The sequence below is a fragment of the Lemur catta genome, chromosome 2, assembly GCF_020740605.2.
Source record: "Lemur catta isolate mLemCat1 chromosome 2, mLemCat1.pri, whole genome shotgun sequence".
NCBI lineage: Eukaryota > Metazoa > Chordata > Mammalia > Primates > Lemuridae > Lemur > Lemur catta.
Window position 1 is genome coordinate 22,539,507 of NC_059129.1, and position 22,124 is coordinate 22,561,630.

Below are 22,124 nucleotides of genomic sequence, written 5' to 3' on the forward strand. Positions count from 1 at the left end.
ATGTCTATTCTCACTACTTCCATTCAGTTTTCTACTGGAGGTTCTAGCCAGGTTAATTAGGCAAGAAAAAGAAATGAGACTTACACATTATAAAGGAAAATGTAAAACTATTTCTGTTTGCAGATGACATGATGTCATATTTAGAAAATCCTATGGAATCTAATAAAAACTATTAGAACTAATAAATGAGTCCAGCAAGGTTGCAGGATACAAGATCAATATACATAAATCAATTGTATTTCTATATACTAGCAATGAACACTCCAAAAATGAAAAGAAAATAATGCCACTTACAAAAGCATCAAAAAGGATAAATATGAATAAATTTCATAAAAGAAACATACAACTTGTACACTGAAAACTACAAAATATTATTGAAAGAAATTAAATAAATGGAAAGACACCCCGTGTTCTTGAATCAAAAAGTTTGTATTGTTAAGATGTCAATACTCCCCAAACTGATCTACCAATTCAACATAATCACTATCAGGATCCCAGCTGGCTTTTTTTTTTTTTTTTTTTTTTGCAGAAATTGATAAGCTGCTCCTAAAACTCATATGGAAATAAAAGGGACTCAGAAGCTCTAAGACAACTTGCAAAATAAAGAACAAAGATGGAAGCCTGGCTGGGCATGGTAGCTCACGCCTGTAATCCTGGCACTGTGGGAGGCTGAAGTGGGGAGGATTGCTTGAGCCCAGGAGTTTGAGGTTGCTGTGAGCTATGATGATGCAACTGTACTCCAGCTTGGGCAACAGAGAGAGACTCTGTCTCAAAAAATAAGATAAAATAAAAAATAAAATAATAAAATAAAAGATGGAAGAATCACACTTCCTAATTTCAAAGTTTACACACAGCCACAATAATCAAGACAGTGTAGTACTGGGTTAAAAACAGACATAGAGATCAATGGAATAGAACTGAGAGTCAGAAGTAACCCCTTACATCTATGTTCAATTGATATTCAACAAGGGCGCTGAGACTATTCAATGAAGAAAGAATAGATTTTTCAACACACGACACTGGAGCAACTCGCTATCCACAGGCAAAAGACTCCTAGGTCACACATACTCAAAAAGTAACGAAAAATGGATCGCAGACCTACATAAAAGAGCCAAAACTATAAAACTCTTAGAAGAAAACAGGAGTAAATCTTTGTGACCTTGGATTAGGCGCAATACTTTCTTACAGATGACACCAGAAGCACACGTGACAAGAGAAGAAACATAAATTAGACTTCATCAACATGTAAAACTTTTGTTTCAAACAACACTATCAAGAAAGTGAACAGTCAACTCACAGAATGGGAGAAAATAATCACAAATCGTATGTTTGATAAGAGACTGTAGTCAGAATAAAGAACTCTTACTCAACAATAAAAAGACAACCCAAATTAAAAATGAGTAAAGTATTCACATAAGACATTTCTCCAAAGAAGACCTGCAAATGGTCACTAAGCCTGTGAAAAGATGTTCAACATATTTATCAGAAAATTGCAAATCGAGACCACAATGAAATACCACTTCACAGCCACAAAGATGGATATCATAAAAACGAACAGATAATAACAAGTGTTGGTGAGGATGTGGACAAATTGGAACCCTCATCCACTGCTTGTGGGAATATAAAATGGTGCAGCCACTTTAGAAAAACAATTTGGTGATTACTTGAAAAGTTAAATATAAAGAAAGTTATCAAAAGACCTAGAAGTTCCACTGCTAAGTGGACACCCAGGAGAACTGAAAATCAATGTCCACACAAAAATCTGTACACAAATATGTGTTCAGCATTATCCATAAAATCCTAAAAGTAGGAACAACCCATCAAATAATACATGAATAAACAAAATGTGATATAGCCATAAAACAGAATATTATTCACCCATGAAAATGAATGAAGCACTGACACATATTACACCATGAATGAACCTTGAAACCATTATGCTAAGTGAAAGAAGCCAGACACAAAAGGCCACATATTATATGATTTCATTCATATGGAGCATCAAGAATAGGTAAATCCATAAAAAGAGAAAGTAGTGGTTGCCTAGGGCTGGAGTTTGGTGGGAGTCTGGGGAGTGACTACAAATAAGTATGAGGTTTCCTTTTGGGATAATGACAATGACATGAAGTTAGATAGTGGTGATGGGTGCACAACTCTATGAATACAAAAAAACCCACTGAATTTTACATTTTGAAGGGTGAATTTTACGGTATGTGAATTATGTCTCACCATAACTATTATTTTAAAAAGAAAAACCAAAGGCCAGGCATAGTGGCTCATGCCTGTAATCCTAGCACTTTGGGAGGCCAAGGTGGGAGGATCATTTGAGGCCAGGAGTTTGAGACCAGTGTGAGCAACACAGCAACCCAATCTCTACAAAAATTAAAAAATAAGCTGGGCATGGTGGTGTGCACCTATAGTCCCAGCTACTTGGGAGGCTGAGGCAGAAGGATCACTTGAGCCCAGGAGTTTGAGATTGCAGGGAGCTGTGATTGATGACACCACTGCACTCTAGCCCAGGCAACAGAGCAAGTCTCTGCTCTTCAAAAAAAAAAGAAAAGGAAAAGAAAAAATCAAAGGGTAGACTCAAACCCAACCATATCAATAAATATGTTAAGTATTAATAGATTAAACACTCCAATGAAAAATCAGAGATTACAGAAAGGACAAAAAAAGACTCAACTACATATGTGCTGTCTACAAGAGACTCAATTTAAATATGAAGACAAAGATAAACTGAGAATAAATGGATGGAAAAAGATGTAAACAGTAAGCCTAAGAAAGCTGCAGTGACTAATATCAGATAAATGGATTTCAAAACAAAATATATAGAGATAGTAAGGAAAACTTCATAATAAAAAAGGGCCAGTTCAAGAGGAAAACATAATAATCATAAATTTATATGCACCCAATAACAGAGCTTCAAATACATGAAGCAAAAATTGACAAGATTAAAAGGGAAAATAGAGAATTCCACAATCACAGTTGGAGATTTTAGCACGTATCTCTAAGCAACTGGTAAAATGAGAACAAAAAAAAAAAGGACCCAGCAAAGATATAGATCTGAACACTATCAGTCACACTGACTTGACTGACATTTATAGACTACTATACCTAATGACATCAGAATATATACTCAGTACATTTGCTAGGAAAGACCACATATCCTCAACTTTTAAAAATTGTCAAAGATTGAAATTAATAGAGTACATTCTCTGACCAAGATGGAATTAAATTAGAAGTAACAATAAGATAGCCAGGCAATTTCCCCAAATATTTAGAAATATCTATATAATCATTGGGTCAAAGTAGAAATCACAGGAGAAATTAGAAAATGTTGTGAACTCAATAATAAGGAAAATATGATAACATATCAAAATTAATGAGATGCAACTAAAGCCATGTTTAGAGAAAGGTTTATATTTCTAAATGTCTTTGTCAGAAAAGAAAAAGGTCCCAAATCAATGACCTAAGCTTCCACCTGAAGAAATGGGAAGTGGTTGCAAATTACAGGCACATCTCATTTTATTGTGTTTCACAGATACTGCTTTTGCCCCCCACAAATTGAAGGTTTGTGGCAACTCTGCCTCAAGCACGTCTCTCAGTGCCATTTTTTCAACAGCATGTGCTCATTTTGTGTCTCATCTCTATGTCACAGTTTTTTCTCACAATATTTCAAACTTTTGCACTATTATCATCTCTGTTACGGTGATGTGTGGTCTGTGATCCTTGATGTTATTCTTATAACTGTTTTGGGGTTACCACTTAATAAATGTTGTGTGTTCTGACTGCTCCGTGTACCTGCCATTCCCCACCTCTCTCTTTTTGGGCCTCCCTATTCCCTGAGACAAACAATATTGAAATTAGGCCAATTAATAACCCTACAAGTGGCCTCTCAGTGTTCAAGTGAAAGGAGCAGTTGTGTGTTTTTCACTGTAAGTCAAAAGCCAGAAATGATTAAGCTAGTGAGAAAGGCAGGTCAAAAGCCAAGATAGGCCAAAAGCTGGGCCTCTTGCACCAAACAGTTAGCCAAGTTGTGAATGCAAAGGGAAAGTTCTTGAAGGAAATGAAAAGTTCTCCTCTAGTGAACACACGGTAAGAAAGGGAAACAGCCTTACTGCTGATAGGGAGAAAGTTTCCGTGGTCTGATTAGAAAATCAAACCAGCCACAACATTCCCTTAAGCCAAATCCTAATCCAGAGCAAGGCCCTAACTGTCTTCAATTCTGTAAAGGCTGAGAGAGGTGAGGAAGCTGCAGAAGAAAAGTTGGAAGCGAGGTTGGTTCATGAAGTTTAAGGAAAGACGCCGTCTCCATAGCATAAAAGTGCAAGGTGAAGCAGCAAGTGCTGATGGAGAAGCTGCAGCAAGTTATCCAGATCTAGCTAAGGTCATTGATAAAGCAGCCAAACTAAACAACAGATTTTTAACGCAGACAAAACAGCCTTCTATTGGAAGAAGATGCCATCTAGAGAGGAGAAATTAATGCCTGGCTTCAGGGCTTCAGAGGACACTCCCATCTCTTGTTAAGGTCTAATGCAGATGGTGACTTTAAGCTGAAGCCAGTGCTCATTTACTATGCCAAAAATCTTAGGGCCCTTAAGAATTATGCTAAGTCCACTCCACCTGTGCTCTATAAATGGAACAAAGCCAGGATGACAGCACATTTATTTACAGAATATTTTAAGCCCCCTGTTGAGACCTACTGCTTGGAAAAAAAGGCTCCTTTCAAAACATTACTGCTCATTGACAATGTACACGGTCACCCAAGAGCTCTGATGGAGATGTACCAGGAGATTAATGTTGTTTTCATGCCTGCTAACACAACATCTACCCTGCAGCCCATGGATCAAGGAGGAATTTTGACTTTCAAGTCTTATTATTTAAGAAATACATTTCATAAGGCTATAGCTGCCATAGGTAGTGATTTCTCTGATGGATCTGGGGAAAGTCAATTGAAAACCTCTGGAAAGGACTTATCACTCTAGATGCCACTGAGAACATTCATGATTCATGGGAGAAGGTCAGAATATCAGCATTATCAGGAGATTGGAAGAAGTCAATTCCAACCTTCATGGATGACTTTGAAGGGTTCAAGACTTCAGTGGAGGAAGTAACTGCAGATGTGGTAGAAACAGCAAGAGAGCTAGAATCAGTAGAACCTGAAGATGGGACTGAATTGCTGCAATCTGTTGCTTCTTATGGATGAGCAAAGAAAGTGGTTTCTTGGGATGGAAACTATTCCTAGCTATGAACATTGTCAAAATGACAGCAAAGGACTTAAAATATTACATAAACTTAGTGAATAAACAGTGGCAGGGTTTGAGAGGATTGACTCTAATTTTCAAAGAAGTTCTACTCTGGGTAAAAGGCTATCAAACAGCATTGCATGCTACAGAGAAATTTTTGTGAAAAGAAGAGTCATTCAATGCAGCAAACTTTACTGTCGTCCTATGTTAAGAAATTGCCACCTCAACCTTCAGTAGTCACCACGCTGATCAGCCATCACACTCAAGGCAAGACCCTCCACCAGCAAAAAGTGACAACTCAGTGAAGGTGCAGATGATCCTTAGTATCTTTTAGCAGTAAGAGCAACAAATGGCATGGCATGGGGGTGAGAGGAAGGAGGGGGAAGGCAGGGCCAGAGCCCAGTGTGGAAGTCAGAAATGGGGCTCCCAGTACACACGCTGTTTCTTAGTCAGTGTTATTGCACACTTAACAGACTATAATATAGTGTAAATGAAACTTTCATATGCACTGGGAAACCAAAAAATTTGCATGACTCCTTTTATCGTGCTACTTGATTTATTGTAGCAGTATGAAACCAAACCAAAACTATCTCTGAGGTACGCCTGCTTCCCCAAAGTAAACAGAATGAAGGAAATAACAAAGCGCAGAAATCGACAAAACTGATAGCTTCTGGCCAGACTGATCAAGAAAGAGAGAGAGGAGAAACTAACGATCTGTATTGGCAACGAGAAAGGAAGCATCACTACAGACCCTTCAGACGTTAAAAGTCTATGAAGTGAGTAATTTGAACCATACACCAACATGTTGGATGAAATGGATATTTGGAGCTGTAGAAATTGTATGAATAAGTGCAAAAGCCTGAAGGCCCCAGGACAGTTGGTGCAGGTAGGGGCTGTGGACAGGACAGCGCTGTCCACGCAGCAAGTCCGACGGCGGAGGGTCAGAGAGGAGGTGCTGACCAGTGGGCAATGGGGAGGCACGTAGACTTTCTGAGCAGAGAGGCATCTTGGTTAAGTTTGTACTTTGAAAAAAAGCCCCCCAGCTGCTTCTGTGTGAAGAGGTGGCATTGTAGGGAGGCTGGTGCTGCTGTCTAGGGGAGGCAGGCCAAAAGCCCAGGGAACAATGGCAGGACATGAGGGTGAGAGGGAATGAGAGGGCGGGGGGGGAAGGCAGAGCCAGGGCCTGGAGCCCGGTGTGGGTGCTGGAAATGGGGCTCCTGGACATGGTGGAGGCTGGGGCTGGGGCTCTGGTCCCTGAGCCTGCAGAGTGCATGATGCCCAATGCCCGTTATCCTGCACCAGCCCCTGCCAGGAAGGCCTCACGTACACCCCTGTGGTTCAGAAAAGGACGCCAGGGGGTCAGCAGAGACCCTGCCTTGCTGAGGCCAGGGGAGCTCATGGCCTGGACACGTGCCTGACCATCTCCACCTCAAATACCAATCCCAGCAGCTGACGGGCTACGTCCATGTGAGGACGCTTGGCCTGGTGAGGACGGGGCAGGCCCAGGAAAGGGTCTCAAGAAGCCAGGGCCCTGATGCAAGGATGTGATCAGAGATGCAGGGACAGGAAGGAAGCAGGGCTGGAGTAGGCACCTCCTCCTGCCTGAAGGTTAGTGTCTGCTGCCTCAGTTTCCCATCTGGGCAGTGGGGAGGACATGCCTGGTGTAAGAGAGCCACTGTGAGGATCAACTATGAGGGAGCACAGCGCCTGCCAACCCCACCCTGGACTCCCCCAGGCCCTGCACACCTGCCCCTACCCCGTCTCACTGACTGTACCCCCTCTGATGCTCCTGACGGGACAAGCTTTCTCTTAACCTCTGCTCAGTCTGTTCCTTCTCCCTGCACCTGTTTCTCTCACAGACCAGCCAGGTTTTGCCAACCTGGAGTGGCCCCCTGGCCCCCCTGTCTGGGTCAGGGGCCTGCCTTGGGCTCACACAGGCCCTGAGTGCTCCCACACTTGGGATGACAGTGAAGGTGGCTGTTGTTTGTGTGGCCACAGAGACCCTCCTTGGAAGCAGCAGGTGGGGGCCCACATTGCCAGTACCTTCTGCTCAGGCCAGGCCCTGCCAAACCCCAGCTCCGTGCCTACCCATCTCTAAGCCTCAGTTTCCCCGCCTGTGGGTTGGGGTGCTGGCACCGGCCTCCCTGCACTCACCCAGCAGGCTCTGCCGCTCCTCTTTCTTCCGGGCCTTCTGCTTGGCTTCCAGCTGCACCACCGACAGGGAAGGCCCTGCTGCAGGGCTGGGGAGCGCGCTGGCTGCAAAGCGGGCCAGCAGGCCCAGCCCGCTCTCCTCCAGGCCCGGCGACAGGGCCCGCTCCCGGGTGCCCAGCCTGGAGCCACTGCCACCGGCCTCGTCCTCCTCCTCCTCGAGCTCCTCCTCCTCGTCCTCCTCGGAGCTCTCATCTGGCGTGCAGAAAACAGGGGCGAGTCAGAGCCCTGGCCTCGGCGCGTGCCGCCCCCACCGCCCCTAGCCCGGAGCGGCCACCGGGCTCCAGCCTAGCCCCTCCGTCCTCACCATGGGGCCGCTGGGGGTGGATCCAGAACCAGCCCACAAGTGCCCCCAATGGCCCAACGCCCCCATCAACGGAGCCCAAGACGTGGGCATCCTGGCTCTGGGTACCAGGGTGGGCTTCTGTAAGGTGGGCACCAACATGCACCTGTGCTGTGGGCAGGGGCCAGACACACGGACACAGACTGGAGACAACTCTCTCCACGGTCTCACACACACACGCCCCGACAGACGACATGGAGGCCAAGGAGGAGGCAGGAGAGGAGGAGGAGGGAGGAGGCGGAGGGGGGTGGCAGGGCCCTCGGGGGCTCGGCTGGGCTTTGGACACAGGCGCCAGTGGCAGTTTCGCCAGCCTGAGGCCTGGGGACTGGCGGCAGGAGAAGGTGGAGTTTGGTCTCTTTCTGGGGCCTGGGGGACTCCCACAGTTCAAGCCCCGAGTAGGACTCTGGACCCCAAAGTTGACTCCCAGCAACACCCCCATGCTGGGAAGCCTGGGGCGAGTCCCTGGCCCTCTCTGAGCCCAGTTTCTCATCTGCAGTAGGGGCAACCCTCCCAGCCCACTGGCCCAGCTAAAAGGAGGGTCCAAAGAAAATCACAGGTATGTAGGAAAAAGCCATCTGCGGGCTTGAAGAGGATCAAACAGAAACAGGGCCACCCTCTGTGACCTGCAGAAAGGAACCTGCAGCTGGCTGCTCCTCGTGACTGGCAGGGAGCCCAGAAGGGGCAGGTGGGTCAGGCCACTTTGCCCCAGGCCGAATGAGGCTCTACAGAGCCAGGCACTCAGGCGGCAGGGCAGGACTCGAACCCAGAGCGGGCTGGCCAGCTAAACGTCCCGGCCTGTCTCTCTAGTTGGTGAATAAAGACAAGCTTCTCCCCAGCGACTGGCCCTGCCGGCCTGAGGGCCCGTACTCCATGACCCAGCTTGGGCTCTAGGGACAAAGGCAGGATGGGCATCAAGCAGAGGACAATGACACTCCCTGTCCATGAACCAAACTCCCACCAAAGGAGAGACTGTCTGAGGGTCTGAGGCACATACTTGCTGGCTGACCTCTGATGGGGACAGGCAGGCGAGCAGCATCAGAGGGCTGACCGCTAACCTCCCTGAGATGCCAGGGCCAAGGGCATGGCCTAGGCCAGGCTGGATGGCCACTCTAGCAAGAAGCAGTGGGAGTGCCATGCTCTCTCAAGGGCAGGGACAGCCTGGGCTCTGGGAAGTGGACAGGGAAGACAGAAGGCCAACTCCACGTTCTCCTGCTGATGCCCCAAGCCACCCACTTGCTTAAGTGCAACTAGTGGCCAAAGTGGCAGCCCCAGGAGTGCCAATGCAGGCAGAGGGTCTGTCTACCCATTTATCAGAGGGAGCCCTCAGAGCAGGAGGCAGTGACAGAGATGGCTGGAGGAGTCTGCACAGGGCTGGAGGGAGGGAGGAGCCAGAGAGAGAGAGAGGAGGTTAAGAGGGTGAGAAGCCGGGAGACTGGCCCCCAGAGCGATGGATGGAGCAGGCTGGAGAGGCCAGCAGGGCGGCAGGGGCAGCAGGCAGTGCACACTTGCGGTCATTCACATTGCGGACATCACATGGTTCTGTCTCCGCCCCAGTGGGCCACAGCGGCAAAGCAGGCTAAGTGTAGGCAGACTTTCGACAGCGCCTGGGTCCCCCACATCGGGCCTCCCTGGGGTCGGCCAATCTGAGCAGGATGGCGGGCGGGGGGCTGGCTGGGGTGGGGACAGGGGTTGGACGTGTGGCCAGGAATTTTCCCTTCTAAAGATACCCTGCCCTGGCTGCTCAGGTGCGGAGACTCCAGAACTCCAGGACTCTCACCCAGCAGGGCCTGGCAGGGGAGGCCAGGGCCGGCTGGGGTTCTGGATGCCTACAATGTCCACATCAGAGCCCAGAAAGCCAGCCACAGGCCGACCCCAGCACCTTGGAACAGAAGACCCTCCGCCTCCCCGTGTGCCTGACAAGGCCACACCAGCTGCTCCCGCGGAGGCTGGTGTGCCTGGGCCAGGGTCCACAGGGGCAGGGATGCAGAAAGCCTTTCTGGAGTTGTCCACACCTGAGGTGACAGAGCTTGCCAAGGGTGGGGCAGAAAAAGTCCCAACAAAGAACCCCAAGCAAATGCAGAAAAACTTTGTTTTATTTAAAAAAAAAATCTTGGCTCAGGATATGGGGTTGGCTGTTACGACTTGGTTTGTTTTCCAAAACCCAATAAATGTCAAAGCGATCTGCTGCTGCCAGACCCGGTGGGGGCAAACCCCGAGGAGGGGAGGTGTACAGAGGACAGAAAGAAAAGGGTTTTGCCTACCTACGGAGCAACGAGCCAGGCTCGGACCCAAGCTCAGTGACCCGCTGCGCCGTCTGCCCTACTCCCAGCCTTCGCTTTGCGTCCAGAGTGCAGCGTGAGAGCAAATGCAAGAGACCGAAACAGACATTCAAAGCATCATGGGTAGGGGTCAAGGGTGAAGGTATGGTCAGGCTGCTGGGAGGAGAAAGCAGACACACTAGAAAAGCCAAGCCAATTACGTGTTTTAGTACCAGGGGTCAGTAAGGCCCTATTACCCAAATATCCCTTTCGAGACATGATCAGTGGTCTGGATGTGGGAGGGGACAAGCCGAGGGGCCTGAGTGCCCCCCCCACCCCCTCCGCTATCCAGGCTCTGGCCGCTGGCACCGCGGCATCCAGCCTGAGCACGCTCTGGGCAGATGGGCCCTTCCTGTGGGGTCTGGGGGGCTGCCTGCCTCTCTGCAGGGGCTGAGCTGGGGCAAGAACCCAAAAACTTGCAAGCGGGACCCTGGCTTTGTGGGTGCGTGGGGTAGGGGGCATGGGAGTGCAAGCCTGGCTGGGGGAGGGAGGAAGTCAGGGAGGGAGAGGGAAGGTAAACCAACCAGCTCGTTCACGGGAGGCCGGGGCAGGGAGGCCTCGGGAAACAAGGCTGGCTGGCCGGTTAGTGGCCTTTCTTCTCGGCCCAGGTTGCGTTTGCTCAGATGGGCAGCAGCCAGGGAGGACGCGAGCCCGGAAGGGCAGTGGGCTCCCTGCTGTGCCATCTCCTGGTCACCCAAAATCCATCTCTGCCAATTTGGAGGGGAAGTCTGGGAGGGGAGACGGCAGACCAGGAATTCGAGAGCAAGGCTGGGAAACGGGAGCAGTGTTCTGGTCCCCGGGGCCCAAGCCAGGTCATGTCCAGGTGCGCCATGACACCCCTGGGCCTTCCTCAGGGAGCAGCTGTCATCCGGGTGTTGCTATCCGGGGCCCTGGGGATCCCCAAGGCCTGGCCCCTAGAGGGAGTCTGCCTGAAGCAAATCCTAAAACCAGGGCTGAGAAAGGCTCTCAAGGATTCACTTGCTTCCCCTTCTTGGCACATTTCTGATTGAAGGGCCCGAAGGGCTCAGACATTTCTAACTCCAGAAGTACAACTCCGCCATTGGAGCAGTCAGAGCCAGAATGTTCTCAGAGGTCCTGGGGTCTGACTCTCTTTTTATGTCAGGTGGCTGAAGGCCCCTGGCCAAGCTGAGGCCAGACCAGGCCTAGGACCAGGCCAGCGCAATCTCTGAAGCACTGTGCCTTGTCCCTCAACTTGGCAGTGAAGCCAACACTTTGAAATTTAAGAAAACCAGGGATGTCAAGAGGTCTTGACCTTGCTCTGCCTACGGGCCCTTCAAAACAGAAATACGTGTTAGAAGACAAGTGTTTATAAACAATTATTTTGTAAGCACTGGTGAATAACAACAGAGCTTTAAGAAAATAAAAGACAAACAAGCAACTAAAAAAAAAAGATGGTGCCGGAGGTGAAAGCAGTTGACTTTAAACCTGAAAATGGAATGAATGCCCACAGCTACCAGGGATATTTGGATAATAGCAGCAAGCGGCAGGCGGCGTTACCCGTCTCTACTCCTTCTGGGTGGTGGGGAAAGGGGGGCGGGGAGGAGGAACAAAATGGAGGGAGCGTCAACCTAATGTCTAATAAGGACACAGCAAGAGAGACAAGGCACACGGGTTTAGTTAAAAATGAACTCGATATGTTTAATAAAGCTTGGTATTACCAAAATCGAGGTACAAACATCAAGTCACACGCCCACACAACAGAATTCCATTTACAAAATGTCCCTCAGGAAGCCTCTGCCGGGCCCGTGCCAAAAGAGAACCCAACCCAAGCCCAGGGTCTAGGTGGGCAGAGGGCGGGCAGGCGCTCAGGGCGCGGGGAGGGCAGAGAGGAAGGAGAGTTGGAGGAAGGTGAAGACTAAAAACCAGTCCATATAAAAGCTCAAAAAGAGCTAGCCAAGGATGTTATCACAATGATACAGTACAAAAAAAAAACCAAAAATAAAAATAATCGGGCTGATACAGCAGGCTACGCTGCCAAGAACCCAGATGGCTGCCCTTCCTGCGGCCATCGGGGTGGACGGCCCCCGCACGGCCATCTCTCCCGTGCGCTCGCTCTCCCCTCGCACTCGCTCTCACTCACGCACGCTCGCTAGAAGACACGGAGGGTATTTTGTGTTTGGAGCTAGTAACCTTGGTCAAATGAGTCCTCCGAAGAGTCGCTGAAGGAGGAACGGGCCTCGGCCTCTCGGAGCAGCAAACAAAACGGCTGCTTCCTGCTGGCGGCCGGCTTGGGTTTCAGAGTCCGGGGGGCCACCAGGCCCCTCTTGGTCAGCTTGGGGCCGCCGGCCGCCTTGCTGCTCTTTGCCACCACGCCACACAGGATGGAGGACGTCAGCTTGGAGCCGGAGGGGCCTTGGGCAGACCACTCGTCCTTCAGGAACTCTTCATCTTCCTCTGAGTCCGTATCTGCAGTCAGAGTAGTTTTTAATACAGATAAGTCACAGAGCACCGGGGAGGAGGGAGGGGCTGGTGACTTCATTCTACTGTCTTTAGTGGTTCTGAGAACACACTGGAAAATGCCAGAACAGAGAGGTCCAGAGCTGCACTCAACGCCACGAGCTCCCCTCCCAGGCCGGACCTCCGGCCTCGCACCCGCAGGCCTTGAGTGCTGCACAGCTCGCCTTCCGAGTGCCACCACCAGTCACTCAGCCTTTCCCAGCACCACGGGAGGGAGGAGGCCCCTTCTCAGGAAGAACTCTCTCCTGGTCATGGTGGTCACTGCCACGGCAGTTCCCCTGTCCCTGGGACTGCACCTGGCCCAGGGATGACTACTGGGGAGGGACCCGACCTGGGGGGAGGGCTTACGAGAGCCAATGGCGCACATCTCCTCCCAACTCCCCACTCAGCTCAGAACAGCGGTGCTGAGGGCATTGACACCAAAGAGACTGACAAATGACGTTAAAAGCAGGGACTGCCCTGCCCTCCGCAGGTCAGAGTCGTTCACCTGCATGCCACTGCTGGCTGCCCACAAGCCTCCGTCTGACTACGCAATTGAGGACAAGGGATTTCAAACCCTCCTGGGACAGGACGGACCCGCTTTGGGGAGGGGAGCCTGTTAAGTGGCACAGCTCTGGCTCCTTCTAAACCCACCCCAAACATACACCATTTTAACCTGTTTTTCGTATTGGGCTGTTGTGCAAGATGGGAAGAAAGAGCTCCACAGCCGCAGACTTAATCCCCTGATTTGCTAAAATCCACTTCAAACAGGAGCAACATTAACCAACACAGCGACCTATAGCTGTGGCAGCGCCTGCCACCTCCAAGTCCAAAAGGCGCTACACACATGGCGGGGGTCGGCGGGTGCACTGGGGGGGGGGCGGGGGTCCTCTGACTGCTTCCACCAACATCTGCACTTTCCACTCCAGCAAAGAGCACAATTTCGATGGTCTGGCAACTCCAGGGCAGAACAAGGTCAAGTCCCACCAAGCTGCCAGCCCCATGCCAGCCCGCTAGCCAGTTATCCCTCTTTTGTATGCCAGCTCGTCCCTCCCAAAGCCACATCCCAGGCTGGAGATGCCAGTAGGTGACAACAAACTTGGCTTCCCAAAAGAGCCCATGGGGTATGCCACCACCCCCTACAACCCAAAGCGAAAAAGCAAGAGGGCGTCCCTCTCGCTTCAACCCCATCCAGCACAGCATCTCTCTGCTGGAAGACAGCCCCACCTCTTTGTGACCCTGCACTCTCATGACCTAGAATTGCAGAAAAGCAAATTATAAAAAATAAATAAATGTGCTCTCTCTACAGAGCCAGGTGCATATCACAGCCAGTCTCCAGGAGGAGACAGGCCCACTGACTTTCTCATTGCAACATTAGCCTACTTCTCTCCCTCCAACGGTAGAGTTTTTAGACAAAGGCGTAACAGAGTCAGACTGGCAATTTGAACATGCCCTCACACACGCAAGAGCACACACACCCCAGCTGCAGTGGACTCATCAGCTCGGAGCACCCCAAAGACCTCAGGGGCTAAGCTAATCTCTGAGCTCTAGCTCCACTACATCCACACCCACCTGCAAGTAGGGGAGTGGGGCATTCTTCCAGCAACCAGCCATGCCACACTCAGACTCCTCACCCTTGGCAGATCAAAAGAGCAGCAATCCTCTTTGCCTCTTCACTATTGCAAAATGAGCAGAGATGGAAAGAGCAAAGGAAAGCCCTCCCCTTCCACTGATACCGTTTCTCTCCACTTGTGCCCACATGCTGGCCAGGAATCTGGTCAGCGCTGTTCTGATCACGCCCATCCCAATCCGAGGGGCACAGAAGCTACGGCAATCTCACACGTCCTCAGCACACAAGGCACAGCTGCTTGCCTCAAGACCATTCGAGCATCAGTCCTGGTGACCCAGTAGCCAGAGGCAAAAAAAAAAAACCACACACCCCAAAAAAGGCACCTTAATCCTGGGCCAGGCGCCACCGTCAGCTCTTTGCCCATATGAGCTCACTTAAGGCTCCCAACAGCCCCATAAGGTAAGTGGTGATATTTTTAACTCGAAGTCCATAAACACTTTCTATCTTCTTTCCTTAAAAAAACACACTTTATTGTAACACGGAACGTGTCCACTTTCTCCACTTCACATCCAAACTCCGCCTTCCCTCCCAAACCAGCCAGAGCCAATCAAAACCCCTGGACATACAGAACCAGGTATCAGCAAAGGCAAAAACCCTCCACCCCAGGGGACTCCCAGAACACACACCACTGGCACCAATACTGGCCAGGACTCAAGAAGCCCCTCCAGGCCTCCCTGCTGCAGCCACATGATTAGTACCAGTCTGCCTTGGGCATGCGGCGCTCGGTCCACAAAAACCGAGTGGGCACCTACTGCCCGCCAGGCAGCAGGCTAGGCACAGAGGCTACGGAGAGGCGCCTTGACCAGGAAAACCACGAGGGCAGCCGACACGGCAGACTCTAGTTCAGTGACATACAACTCCGTCCCCCAGTCCCACTGGCTGCTCCATTTCAAGGGCTCAACAGCCACACACTGCCAATGGCCACCACCCTGGACACGGCAGATTGTGGCAAAAAGTTCTACGGAGCAGGGGCGCAGGCAGAACCGGGTTTGACCCCCGACTCCATTCTCTCCACCCAAGCGCACAATCTCTCCAGCCTCAGCAACCTCAGCAACGAAAGAGAGGTTCATAGGGCCGCCACAGACAGTGAAGTAAGGCCTGTGACGCCCTCGGCGAGGAGCCCGGCACTGGACGCGTTCCGTAAACGCCGCTCGCTTAACTACGTCAGCAGAGGACTGCGAGCCTCCTGCGGGCAGGGCCGACTGATCAGCTCTAGGACTCTCAAAAGCAGTCGCACGCTCCACCAAGACCTCTCCAGGCCGAGGAACCGCAAACTCTATGGCGCGTAAAACCTCCCCGCAGACAGACAGCTTCCACCAGGCGGGGAGGCGGGCACAAGAAGGCAGGCGAACATCCTCTCCCACCCACCAATCACAGGCGCCCACCAATCACAGGTGCCTACCCGCCACCACACCCGCCAATCACAGGCACTTCCGTTTTAGGCGGCTTCATTTCCGGGAGGCTTCGCAAAGCCGAAAGATGCCTTGGTGCGCCCCCCCAGAAAAGGAGGAAGAGGAGAGTAAAAGAGCGAAACGGGGAGAAAAGGAGAGAAGCTGTGGGCGAGAGGCGGGGCGCGGCGTCCGCTACTTACTGTAGGAGTAGCTGCTCACTTCCGAGGTGAACGGAGAATGGGCCGACTTGGGCTGGCCTCTGGCCTTGAACCCCACCTCCATCTTCCTGGCTTTGACGGCCCTTTTGTGTTTACCTTCTCTGGAGGATTTCAGAGACAGGCCGAGGCCTTTGGCCAGCGCCTTCCTGTCCTTGCCCAGCAGGCTGTCATAAGGAGTCAAGTACCTGCCGCAGCCCCCACTAGTTTTCGATTTCCCCCCAGAACTGTCCGAAAACTTGAAGGGCGATTTCAACTTGTCCTGCTTTGTGAGGGAGAGGGCCTTGTCTAGCTTGCTTGCCAACTGCTCCTGGTCGCTGGCCATCTTCTTCTTCTTAATCTTTAGCTGGAGAGGGAAGTTGGGTCACAGGTTAAGACATCTGGCAAAACAGGATAGTGGGTTTCATTGCACGTGTTCTGACGAGCCTGGGCTCGTCCTTATCCCTACCTCCGTGACTTCTAGCAAGTTGCTTACCTCCTCTTAGCCTCAATGCTTATACGATGTAAAATGAGGGTACTTATGTCTGGGCATCACAGAGTCGTTCAGAAGATGAGTATAAGGTTCAATAAGGTACATAAAGCACTTATCATAACGCCTAGCACAAGGTAACCACTTATTAAATAGCTGTTGCTGTGGTTACAGTTATCACTGGCACTGGACAGTTCCACTCTGGCTTTCCACGGCACAATCAGGTGCCTCCTAGGAAGCACTTTGAGCAAGCAGAGCTGCTGATGGCCTGGAGAAGGCAGCTGGATTGTGGGAGGAGGGAGTCAAGATTGAAAACGCAGATCGAAGCCTGGCTGATCTGCTTATCTCAACCACCTACAGCAGCTGACGACAACTGCTGCACAGACTAAACCAGCCCATCCTACTAATGGGCCAAAGCTGCCAAGAAAATGCCTTGAGTGTTCCTTGGATGCCTGAAGCAGAAAGAATGATTAGACATTTCACAGATTAAATTCCTGCCTGCACATCTATCGTCAACTATAGACATTTGTTGAAATGAAACATGCAGTTTCAAAGCCATTAATGCCCCACATTTGTACATTTTATCTCTATTTTCTTTAATCAGGTAGCATTTCATATGGAGGGAAAACATTGGGATGGTGTCATTTAAATAACAACAAAAGCATCCCTCACCCCAGTTTGAGAGTAAACATCCTAATGTACAAACCGGCTATCCTTTTCTTTCTGGACCTAGTCTCCCTACGTGAGTATTCCCCTCTCATGGCCAAATCTAATAAACCATCCCCTTGCTCAGGGCTTTATGGGGAGGGACAACAAGATACATTAGTATTTACAGAGAAGGGCCTTAAGTGGAAGATTTCAATGCTCTGCAGAAATAAGAAAAATAAAGGAGTTGGCTCTCACTCCATTACCCCTGGAGAGTTCACAGAGGAAATTACAATGGCATCAAGCCCTTGTTTCTTAGAACTGCAGAATGGTGAAGCTTCTCATTAAACAATTACACTGTTAAACAACAGAGTAATTGCATTATTTGGTTAAGAACTTACAGTCTCCCTGCTTGGCTTCGGCACAGGGTCATGGGGCATGCAAAGGGATAGGGCTTTTAGTCCTGGCTCCGCCTCTGAGGCAGTGTGGCTGTTACTTTAAATCCCTGCCCTCCTCTGGACCTTAATCTCCCCAGACCCCCAACAGTCCCATAAAGAAGATTGGAAAAGAGTTGTTCTGGCACTAAGGCAGCCATTTCTAAGGTTTCTGTGCAGGAACTGGGGCCTGCAAAGGAGTGTGAACTCCAACATACCCTCCAGTCCCCTGGGTCGCAGCACACCTGGAAGATCAGGTAACTGACCTGACTGAGGAAGTCGGACGAGGCTTCGTGCTCATCCCACGTCTGGTTCCTCCCCCTGGCTTTCCCCATTCCAATGAGAGCCTCGTGCTCCTCCTCGGGCCCCTTGTGTCTCTTCCTTATCCCTGCTCCCAGCTCGTAGTCATCTGATGTCAGCAGGGACTTGCTGCTCAGCCTGAAACCCAGAGGCACCGTTGGTCAGCACCCTGACCAGACAACACTCGAGGGCTGGGGGGGCCACCCTCGTGGCCCTGAAGGGTTGGACTCTGGATGCTGAAGCACAGACAGTGATGCCAGAGTGACGAGTCTGGGGAGACGGGTCTTGTAAGCCTACGGTGCTGGAATTCTGGGGTATTTGTGAATGAGGCAGAACGAGAATTTAATGTGAAAGAAGACAAAAAGGCTCCTCCAGGTCAGCATCCTGCACTGGCCTCTCCCATGCACTTTCACACCTGATCTCACACACACACCTCTACACGGCCAGAGACCTCTTTGCCAAAATGTGCCAAGAACAAGTATCAGAAACATCAAGGAAACCTGCCAAGACGGGAGGGGGAGTTAAGATCAGGAGTTATGCGAAGAAGGAGCCACTTGCAGGCCTCCCGAGGCCTCATGAGCAGAGGCAGTGGGGACGGCCTGGTTCAAGGGCCCCGCTCACCTGCTTTAAGCCGAAGCTTCACCATAAGCAAGCAGGCAGCCTTTACTTGGGGCTGCCTGTGTGTCTTGCACGGCATTAGTGCTTCACGTTTAGCCACAAACAGTGCTTTGTTCTACGTACTATTTTACAGATGAGGGAACAGTCTCGGAAAAGCTAACATGGGGCCCAAGGTCACAATAATGGGTGAAGCTGGGACTCGAAAGCAGGAAGTCCAACCACCGTAGGGCCCGCACCCTGACCACTAGGCCTGGGCCTTGGTGGCCCAGCCTCTTGCTGTCTTCTCCAGCAGCCTCTTCCCTCCCTCCTGTGGCTGGTGACGGGGTTTCTTCCTCTCTCCATCCTTTCTTCAGTCAAGAACATCCAAGGAGATTAAATGCAAGATGTGGGGGCCCCTGGAGCCGTTTCTCCTGAGAAGACCTGTGGCCGTACCACTGCCTCTCCTGTGCCCTTGGCAGGACCCCCAAGGCTCCTTTTGCTTCCTCAGGCCAAATCTTGGGCCACCTAGCGCCCTCCCCGCCCTGATGTCCCAGGCTGAGGAACACGCCAACCCTTCCTCGATGGGCCTCTTTTGGCTCGTGCTACAGACACCCAGGGAAGACGGAAGCATCTCTCCTGTGCACGCCCGGCCCTGGAGGCAAAGCTCTCGTTCCAGCCAGCGTTCAAGAAAACCTCCAGAGGTGCCGCACGAAGCTGCTGCTGCTGCCACCCAAGGAGCTCGTCCTCAGAGTGCACGACGGAGGCAGCCCAGTCGCAGGGAGCAGCCCTGGCATCAGGCGGGATGAGCCAGCAGGTCAAGGCAGGAAGACGGGGACGTGTCCGGCGCGAGGGAACCAAGCGACAGCCCGAGTCAGAGCCCGTCCCCGCAGGGCTGGCAGCTCAATGGGTCCCTCCACAGGGAGGAGGTGGTGGAGAAGAGCAGGAATTAGTCCCTAGCCGTGGAGGAAGCAGGCGTGGCAGGAAGATGGGCGAAGCGCTTGGGTTAGGACACGGGACACTCTCGCTGGGGCCATCCTCCCGGCTCAGTGCTTGCTGGCCTGTCACCCTCCTGGCCCCGGCAGCGCGCAGCGCACCGTGCTCCCGAGGGCTACCGTTCCTGGTGGGTCAGAGCCCGCGGGACTCGAGGTCCCACAGCACCCAGACGCAGGCACCGCGTGGGGCCCGTGCTCCTCCCCTCCGAGCTCTGTGCCAGTCCCCGACCCACCGAGGGGCCAGCCTTACTTTCCGCTACTGTTGCGGCTCTTCCCTCTCTTGCGGGGGGGCGACAGGGCGCTCGGGGCGTGGGTCCGTTTCCGCGGCCTGCCAGGGCCTCTGCGTGCCAAGCTTCTATGGGGTTCCTCGCGCCTGTCCCTTAAAAAGAATCACACGCTAGGCTGTGAACCTGGGGGTAGACCGGGCGCGGAGAAAGGTACACGATGCGCACACATCACGCGGGTCCACGCACACCTCTGATGGCCTGCCACAGCCAACCTACTGAGCGCCAGCGCCTGCCACTGCCTGACGGCCCGGCGGGGCAGGGGCCCCACGGGGCGGGCTGGGGGCAAACTCACTCGGAGTCCCGGCGCCTCTGCAGTTTCACCAGCTCCCGCTGCTTCTCTTTGTACTGCCGCTGCACCTCCGCCAGCCGCATCCGGAAGTCCAGCTCCAGGGCGTCCATGTCCTCCAAGGAGGACTTCATCGCGTACATCTGGTGGGGTGGGGGAGAGGAGGGCGGGGGATAAGGATGCCGCCACCCACTGACTCCCACCTTCTGGCGGGGGCCCTCTCCCAGGTGGGGATGGTGAGACTGCACAGCAACAGCCAGGGCTCTGGGGTCACAAAGGCCCGAGCTCCAGTCCCATCACGGCCACCTCCTAGCTGTGGCCTCAGCCCCAACTGTGCGCTAGGGGGCGTACTACCAACTCTTCAGGGCTGCGGCCACACTGAATTAGATGCACGTGTGAAGCACACGCTCGCGTGTAACAACCGCCCAGCGAGGGCGCTCATGTTGTCATTTAAAACTGGGGACTTGTGGAGGGGAGCTGCTTGCTGGGGCCCCCCAGGCAGCCAAGGGCAGAGCCAGGTCAGCCTCCAGACCGCTCTCTTCCCCACCTGTCACGCTGCCACCCTGGGGCGCACCTGACAGTTATCACATGGACAAACTGAAGCCCCAAGAAGGCAAACGACTTGCCCAGGACCACACAGCAAGCGGGCAGAGGAAGCGGGATGCAGCTCTGGCCTTCCTGATGCCACAGCCAGCCACAAGCGTCAGTGGAGGAGACTCTGCCCCCGTCTCCCCCACAAAGGCGACCGGCAGGAAGAGAACCCCAGACCAGCTCACCCGCTCCTCCTTCTTCTGCATCCAGCTGTACTTCTTGTTGGGGTTCAGCTCCCGTGGAAGCCGCAGGTTCTTGAGCGGGTCCACGAAGGGGCCGTCCAGCACCTCCTTCAGCATGTGGCTGCCGGCCACCAGCAGGCTCTCCAGCGAGGGCCGCACCGCCAGGCCCCGCTCCACACCTGCGGACGAGAGGCGGGTGAGGGGCCTGCACCGAGGGCGGGGCTGTGTGTGCCCCACCAGTGCTTCTGGGGCAGGCGGGGCACAGAGGCCCAGAGTGAACGTGGGCCCCAGGCCACAGAGCCCCCCAAGTGCTGACTGGCCTGAGGCCTTCCCAAGACACAGGACACAGTGTGACGAGAAGAGAGCAGGTGAGAACACAGAACACGAAGCATGGTCCCGTTCCCAAACCTCGCTAGTGCAGACCAGGGGAGTCACCCAAGGCCACAGGTTCTTTCTAGGACAGGCTCTTTCTGCTTTGCTGTACTTCGAGTTTCCGTGGTGAATATGCACAGCTCTCATGATCCGAAAAACAAAGAGCCCAGGATAAAAAACCACAAACCAAGCAGACAGGTGTGAAGAAACAAGAGCCCTCCACCCCCCAACGCACAGGTCCCTCCCTGGGGAGGCCACTGTTGTGCAGTCTGTGGTAGATGGTTCCAGAAACATTTATGCGTCGTCAAATACAACATACTTGGGCATCCTTTATAAAAATGGTATCAGTATATATCATATCACCCTTTGCTTTTTTCTGCTTAACATCTTTTCATATTAGCATATGACAAACAGGCCGACCTCGTTATTAGTTCGAACCTTATAAAAATCGCCATTTCTAAAAGTCAAAAACACTAAAGTATCAGTAATTTTATATTTTTGTATATAAACCTAACAAGAAGCCTAGAATTCTCTTGCATTGGTAAGTTTTTTTTTTTTTTTTTTTTTTTGAGACAGTCTTGCTGTGTTGCCCGGGCTAGAGTGCCATGGCGTCAGCCTAGCTCACAGCAACCTCAAACTCCCGGGCTTAAGCGATCCTACTGCCTCAGCCTCCCGAGTAGCTGGGACTACAGGCATGCGCCGCCATGCTGGCTAATTTTTTCTATATATATTTTTTTAGTTGGCCAGATAAGTTCTTTCTATTTTTAGTAGAGATGGGGTCTCGCTCTTGTTGAGGCTGGGCTCGAACTCCTGACCTTGAGCGATTCACCCGCCTCAGCCTCCCAGAGTGCTAGGATTACAGGCGTGAGCCACCGCGCCCGGCCGGCAAGTTTTAATTAATCTAAATAATCCCCCATTGGTGGCATCTAGGTTGTTTCTGACGTCCTTGGTAACAGCCTGGCAAGCACACGGCTGGGACACGTGTGTTAGGAACATTCCGACCAGCGTGATTAATGTGACCAAGGTGTGTGCTGTTCTCTGTCTGACAAACATTCCCGCTACCCTCCAGAAAGCCTGCTCCGGCCGCAGTACAGGAGACCTTATTCTGGTCTCTACCAAATTAAAATAAGTTTTAATTTTTTAATTGACATTTTCTTTGTG

The 22,124-nt window shown here is 51.8% G+C and overlaps 1 protein-coding gene across 1 annotated transcript in view; it reads right to left on the reverse strand.

Annotated features, from left to right (window-relative positions):
• TNRC18 (trinucleotide repeat containing 18) overlaps window positions 1–22,124 on the reverse strand; it is an 85,373-nt gene that overhangs the window by 23,744 nt on the left and 39,505 nt on the right. Inside the window, 7 exon segments of the mRNA XM_045541252.1 lie at window positions 7,401–7,649; window positions 12,267–12,542; window positions 15,794–16,154; window positions 17,623–17,794; window positions 19,496–19,624; window positions 19,825–19,961; window positions 20,595–20,770. Coding sequence (XP_045397208.1) covers window positions 7,401–7,649; window positions 12,267–12,542; window positions 15,794–16,154; window positions 17,623–17,794; window positions 19,496–19,624; window positions 19,825–19,961; window positions 20,595–20,770 — 1,500 coding nt within the window.